Source organism: Nicrophorus vespilloides, unplaced genomic scaffold, assembly GCF_001412225.1.
Source record: "Nicrophorus vespilloides isolate i.1.1-1 unplaced genomic scaffold, Nicve_v1.0, whole genome shotgun sequence".
Lineage (NCBI taxonomy): Eukaryota > Metazoa > Arthropoda > Insecta > Coleoptera > Silphidae > Nicrophorus > Nicrophorus vespilloides.
This window is the reverse complement of record NW_017096304.1, coordinates 71,211-79,138: the sequence shown is the minus strand read 5'-3', so window position 1 is coordinate 79,138 and position 7,928 is coordinate 71,211. Positions and strand designations below refer to the sequence as shown.

Below are 7,928 nucleotides of genomic sequence, written 5' to 3'. Positions count from 1 at the left end.
ATCTGGAAAGATCCAAACAATATGATGGAAATACCGAGGAGGCTCGGTAACTATTGACAAAACTAGAACATTTGCAGCAAACGTAGTAAAGAGACATCGGAGAGAAGAGAAATCGAGCGATAACTTTTTAATTTAGGTGTTCTAATTGGACAGAAAATTGTGAACATTTACATGAAAATGCATATTTTTTTTTGAAAATATGCACAGTTGTAGGTTTTTCTTTTTATTCTGCGCTGTAAATAATATTTCCACGAGTTTATGGGAGCACCAGAAGAGAGATTCTTATCGTCTCCTCTCCAGTTTATGGCTAATAAAAATATTTACTTCAAGCGGTTCGCAACTCTGCCAAACAGAAAGAATAAAAAGAATAACTGGAGAATACGGAGTTGTACAAAAAAAAAACGAACAGAATGCGACGATAAAAGAAACCCCTAAACTGTATTTATTCCCTTTGCGAAGGTCGAAACCCATTGGGGGAGGAAAGTGCGAAGGGCGCTGGTTGTTCTTTTGTTACTTTTTCAAACAAATTATTTTAGTTTTGGTCGCAATAGCGCGAATCATCGATTCTGCAAAATGAGGATTCCCCTCACCCAATTAACGGCTTATCGCATTAGCGAAACGTTAACTGGGCTGAAGCCGCAGGTTCGGACCGCTAATCGCATTAACACCGGTCGCCAAATATCATTTTCCTACAGGAAACCAACAACAACATATATAATAATAATAAGATGAAGAGAATTCCGTTAGTTATTCTAGGCCACAATTTCGTATGACAATGCAATGGGAGTGGCCCTTGACGGAGAGGTCTATCTATGATGCAGGTATAAGGATCCATGAATAGAAACGAAACTCGAAGAGTTATTAGTAATTTCCCGGCCCTAAACGTGCACCCTTTCAAAAAGGGGCGCTCCGAGAAGTTTCAGTTGTTCCACCTTTAGAAACGTGTTATTTTAAGGTTTTTGCCTGAAACCCTCCAACCCCAAAGAACAACAATGATCCTCCTTTCTAACCATCCAATTGATCCGACTTTGCCTCGGTCGATTGCTTCGAAATATATATTTTTTACCAACAGAAAAGTGCAAGGGACGAACGAAGTGCTTTCCGATCTCATTAGGGGCGAAACAAGGGACGATGACTCAATAATTTCCTTTTTTCGTGAAAAAAAAAACGGAACAGCGTCGGATCTACCTTAGGTTTTCCATGAATTGCAAATCCGCCAATTTAAATACAAACAACGTCTAATCTCCGCCAATTTGAATATAAATTGCTCCGCATTTCTTCCATCCTCTCACTCTGACACACACCCTCGCACATATTTTTTTTTCAGTTCACATCGACAAATAGACCGAAAATAAATTCCTCTTACAAATACATTTTTTTTCTCTCTCTCTCTCTCAACAGAACCACACAAACCGCGAGCCATTTTATTTATAACTCATGCACTTCGCAACCTTCGAGAAATTTAACACGAAATACGCATACAATATACAATTTTGAAAAAAAAATTATTTCGTTTTTACTGAATGGTTAATACGCAAATGGAAAACGTTGCAAAATAAACACGAACTTTGCATTAAAGTGCAGAGCGAATGCGAAATTCGCTTCTCAAATATGCCTTTTAAATTAGTTCATTGAATAGGAATGAAAAACCATACGGATAAAAAAAAACAACATCGGGTTACGTAAAACGAGCATCGCGTCACGTAGATGGTGAAATATTGAACATAGTTGCATATCTATAATAGTCATTTACATTAATTATAAAAAATACTTCGATTTAAAGTTATACAATTGATTATACTTTAGTTACAGTTAATTAACCGGTAGCAATCGCATATAATAATAAGATCCCGTCTATCGAAATCCCGGCTGGCTCAAAATCCCGACTATATCGAAATCCCGACAGTGTCTTTTATTATTATAAATTTCTACAATAACATTTTTATGGTAGTCGGGATTTCGATATAGTCGGAATTTTGATTGTCGGGATTTCAAGCGTCGGGACTTTAATACAGTCAGGATTTCGAACTCGGGATTTCAATAGACGGTCTTTCGGTTGTCGGGCTTAATTAACTTATGACATATAGAAGTTATTAGTTTTGTCTTATAAATATAGCGCGTATTCGTTAAATCTGGCTATAGAATTATTAATTTTATATAATATAAACAATATTTTTATAAAAAAATACGTTAAAATGTGTACAGAATGTATTAATAATTTAATTCCATTATGTAATGTTAGCATTAAAATTATTATATATTAATATGGCTTCAAATATAAAAACAACTAATAAATATTATATAGCATTACGTGGATATATATTTTTTGCAGGTAGAATACCATATAGAAACGTATCGCAGTTTCCATACAAGTTTTAATTAATTCTACAGTTATGTAAGGTTGTTGTTGTTCCGCCCAATTATATTTTGTAACAAATCCTCGGTTGGGTTTAAAAGAACCCACCAGAATAAGACGATGATACCATTGATGGCAAGAGTCAATCAACTTTCGGATATGCCGTGCCAGATGTTGTTTTTTTTGTATTCCTTCCATTCAACTAGTAAAATACGAAAATGAAACGAAGAATTCATAGAAGGCAACACGCGTTTTTGCGAACGTACGTGCCTGAAATGCGATTCAGGTATGCAAAAACCTATAGCTTTTTCCTTCCCTTCTGACTCGGTGAAAGTTTGTAAATAACGGCGTTCCTCTATTGTGCCTAATAGTGGATGGAATTCGCAGGTGGCCGCTGGAAAACCAAGGTTCCACTGCTTTTTTTGGGAGAAAGATGTAAGCGACCATAATAGATGCCCGTGTGTACGAGGAACGGAGCAGAGCAACAAACACGTCTCGCACGTCTAGAATAAACATGAGCCAAGGTTTCTTTTTCATTAGTCTGAATAAGATAATGTTCGCATCGGATCCTCCAGGGTTTCTTGATTGAGGCAATTTAGGCAGATCCGAGACGCAAATGTAACCCACAGCAATAATTATCATTATCAGGGTAGGCGGTAATATAAACACGGGTAATTGTTTACTACAACAAAAATAAGTCGCGCGCGTACCGCAGCCAATCATCGGGACAAGCCTTACCTATAATCTAAAAACCTATGTTTGTGCGTTGTCCCGGTGCAGGAAAAACTAAAGGTTAGGGCATTTGGGTTGAGATGGTGATGGGGAAACAAGAGTTTGAGTTTTGCTGGAACGGAGGAAGAGTTTCGCTCCAGGGATAAAAGTTTCCTTACCTGTGTCGCAGATGCGAATCCAGCGAGGATTGCACAAAATAACACTGCAGATATCCCAAAATGCATCACCAGTTATTGTTTATACTTAGTCGAAACGGATCGACTGTCTTTGTGAGAGTTGGGAAGTTAGTTTGACACAAATACGGAGAAACGAATTGCCACACACAGTTGCATACAGGGCACTGATCAATGACTGTCCGACTCAAATACAACTATAGATAGAATCGGTGCGACGCATGCCCACTGCTGTCTCTTTTACGGTTTCCGGCCGCCAACTTTAAAAAAACTACAACGAAAGTCCCTAACTTTCATACAGACCAGATGGTCGGACGCTACCCTCGATATTGCCCATTTCCCCCACAATTCAACAACCTTTACCATATACCTTTTCTACCAAACCGTCTCCAACCATTACGTAAACGCTCACAACATATCTACAACTAGGCAACCATCATTTATACCACGCAATAACCCGCAACATTCCATACATAATTCAAATTTCCAAACAAAAACAATTAATGCATTAAAATCTTCTCTAAAATCATTCTATTAACAAAATCACCAACTTATTATTGACTAATCATACTTTCAATCATATTTCTGATAATACTTTTATAATTATGGAAATTATAAACAAACATGTAGAAATTTGTACTTCTGGTCTATCTATATATTAATTCAAAAATTTCAAATTTTGAACATTAATAGAAACTATACATTTTCTTCTTAATATTTAAGATTTTAACGTTATTTTACAAATTTCGATATCAATGAAAATGATCAACAAACTTAAAAAAAAATGCAATTCTATTTTTATTAAATCAATTTAACTCAAAATTATCATAAAAGTCTTTCTTAATTGTTTTAACTAAAATTCTTTAATTAAACTTTAAATTTGACATTTTAATAAACAGATTATCAAAAAAAAGTAGAATTCTGGTCAAATTAGTTATAAGTCGATTTAGATTTGACCTTGGACTCAAATAAGAAAGACACAAATAACATATATAGCTGAACTAATTCAGAGATTTTAAAATTCCTCAGATTATAAATATTTTGTAAAGAAAAATAATAGTTACCCAATACTGAACGCAATCTAAAATAAAAATACTTAATAGATAAAAACAAATGCAGCAATGATAATTTATGTAATACAAGGGATATTATCATTATAGACTTCTCGAATTTATCTGCGATTATTGTGAAATATGTTTACGATGCTCTTGAATAGATGCAGACTTGCAGGAATGATTGACGTTTTTCAATCTATTGAAATTAATTGCAAGTGCTTGAAAACAACAACATTTTGTTATTGGAATCGTGAATTACGTGAAGTACTAAGAAGCAGGAAACGAAACTCTCATAAAGATTACGTATTTCGCAGAAATTTAATCAATCATTGGATACATTGGATTTTTTTAATTACATTTCTTAATCTTCTTGTTAAAGTAAATCACAAGAAACTATAATCCGATAATGTAAATGTCGAAATTTCTAGATTACCAATTAAAGTTGATTACAACCAAGTTGCTAATCATTAGGCAATTAATTGAAAGGTTTCGAACTAAGAATACATTAGAAGTATATCGGAATTAATTGAATGCACTTATCAGTGAATTGACGCAAAACCTCTTTATCTCATTGAAAATATTAAAGTAATGCGTTTTAGTAAAACTTTCCAAACGCTAATTCTTGTTTAAAATCCACTTAAGTTTTTCATAGACAAAATGTTCTGTAAATTACATTAGTCAGGTATAAAATGGTCAATAATACAAACTACACGTAAAGCTGTAAAGGAATATCAAATTTTAATATTCAATATTATTTTGCAAAATTTATCCGAACTTGGCTTAATATTATCAGCCGCTTTTAATGACGGTGGAGACAAATAATCAGAGTATTTCTATTTTTAGACAATTACTGTTTGTTTTCACTCATTATTTGCGTAGATTGCTGATTTTTTTTTTGTAGTCATTGTAAATAATTAATTGATGAATACTAATTAACCCTTATGACTTCTCAAGACGTTGATTATTGTAAAATTCCATGATGATTTATCTAAGTGTACACTTGTAAATGAAACAATTCCAAAATTGAAATATTAAACATGCTTTAAATAGAAATATTATTAGAAGTAGATAATATAGAAAATGAGCAATTGTTTCTTGCAATCAATATTTAGTAATATCAAAACAATGTAGTCATCCGATTTAAAACTTGCTTACAATGCAACACTTTTTTTTATATAAACATACTGTTGCCATGTTTCGAAATTGTTCTGCATTTCATCACCATCCACAGTTGGACTGATCAAACCCAATGCAGATAATTACCTCGCACGTCAATCCCGGTCGTGCAGACTTAGATTGCATTCTAATTGAAGGTAAATAATCAATCTAATCAATTAGGAAACAGTGGGCGCATCTGAGCGTAATTGAAATGAAAATCCAATCTATTATCGATGCGCCCTCATTGCATAATAGAGGAAATCGGACAGTGGATATGTTTGGAATACAACAGCTTTGCGGTGGGTTGTTTTTATGAATTCCTGGATTCGACATGTTTTGTTTTAGTGAGTACATTATCCTTATTGCAGTACCATTGTTTATAAATTAGGGATTTTATTATAGTTCTGAATCATTCTGAAGAAAATATAGTATTTGTTAACTTTTTATTATTCTTTATTATAAAAATAATACTTATACTTTTCATAATTCAACTCTAAAAAAAATAGTGGAAGTATGCATCAAGAAAGTAATTTTACTTCTCTTTTCCCATCCACAATTCCCCTGCATTTTGCTCAATTTCGCCAATTCATGATTTACCTAATCTAGTCTGAATTACCGGGTTAAACATGTGACATGTAGTCAATACTAAATAACTGCTTTCAAATCGGAGTCTCGGCAATTCAGTTAAAAGTAATTTTAAATTGAAGGTGTACATATTAGATATGCAACTTTACATTCTCATAACTAGTTTTGTAATAAACTCATTCATTACTGCTAAATGACAAACGATATAACAATACCAGTACATTTTAAAGAATGTAATTTGGTTACTTAATAATGAATTTGTCGCCTATACAATAAGACACCGCTTTTTCGAAGCTTAAGAAAACGTTTCTACAAGTGAATGATCAACGATAGAATAATACATAATGAAGATTTATCTTTAATTTGTTTGCTTAATAATGAATTTATCGTCCATACTTTTCAAGGTATAAAAATGCTTTTCGAATCTTAAAAAAATGTATCTTCAAGTTTTACTGTGATTTACGGCTAAATGACAAACGAATATTATATCACTTTTAATTGAACTAGAAAATGTACATTCTGATACCGCAACCAAATGCACTTGCTAATAGGATTTTAATAATTACTAGTTGCAACTGGGCTTTTGCCAGATTCGTGTACATTCGGAATGTAAATGGGACACAGCTTCAATTCATTGGTTATTCGTTGTTAAATATTCGTCTGTTTTCAAGCTGACAACTTGACAATTGGAATGATTAAACATATTAATTTTATATAAAACTTTTAAATTACATATAAAATTACAATTACCTATAAATCAAGGGCTCCTGTTGGTCGTGATATCAGCTTCTCAAAACAGACACTTTATAGAAATTATGTAAAGATAACCAAGAGATCTTTTTTTTTTAAATTTGTATGTTAAATTATTGTTATTCCCATCTATAAACATAATTATGTGTTCAACCTGAGAAATCATAACAATTTTTTTTATTTATCTGAGTTATATAATAAATTCTTTGTATAAAAAATTTTACTAGTAAGTAAAAAATCATAAGTGAAAAAAAAAACATTTTTTTTATAATTTTTAACGATTTATATAATAAAGAGAAGTTTATTAAAATTCTAGTAGTATGATGATGATATTAATATAAACATGATTTAACTATAATACATTCATCACATCTTTGCTCTAAACATCTGGATTAGCGAACCTTAGTAGTAAGTTAGGTCATGAAAATTGTTGTTTATTTGTTGTTATTTCTTCAAGATCCTGTTTTGTCAACAAGAAGTGGACAACATTTAAAAAAAAAACTTAAAAACAAGATTTTTTGTATGTGAATAACATAAAACACGTTAATAATATTACAAAAAAAAAATAGAACACAGTCTGGTGCATGAATCAGGACAGAAAATTGAATCAGAACGAAAATAATGTATCGACGGAAAATCACACACATTGCAAATCAGTTTAATTTTATTTCCATTATTATTATCAATATTTTTTTTATCTTTCTCATTTATTTACACAAATTGTACACAAATGTCTTCGTTCCTAAATGGTCTGGTGATGAGATATTCAAAAGTTCAACACATCAAAAAATTGATTATTATCCTGGATGAATCGAGTTTGTAATTGCTCTAACAACTTCAATTGCCTTTATGTCAAATGCTTATTACTTTTTTTTCCTCTCTCTTAATCTTTTAACAAACCTAACCATTGAATTCCTAGTTTCATCTAAACAAATTATCGCTCGAATGTTGACCTATCATTATTACCAATTATTAGTTTTATTGCAAAATATACATTTATTCTGATATAGTACACAGTTAGTATATATAAATGACTCTATTGTCTAGGGATCATAATTTGTATTTCATTCATGCCCTGATGTTTTGAACGCAGACGCATCTCTTACAGTGAGCAGTGGA

The 7,928-nt window shown here is 32.1% G+C and overlaps 1 protein-coding gene across 1 annotated transcript in view; it reads right to left on the bottom strand.

Annotated features, from left to right (window-relative positions):
- The window catches only part of LOC108556615 (syndecan-like), a 27,101-nt gene extending 23,651 nt beyond the window's left edge, over nucleotides 1-3,450 (bottom strand). Inside the window, exon 1 of the mRNA XM_017912797.1 lies at nucleotides 3,247-3,450. Within this exon, the coding sequence (XP_017768286.1) occupies nucleotides 3,247-3,312 (66 nt within the window). The 5' untranslated portion in view covers nucleotides 3,313-3,450. The remainder of the gene's footprint in view (nucleotides 1-3,246) is intronic.
- Nucleotides 3,451-7,928: the final 4,478 nt, after the last annotated feature.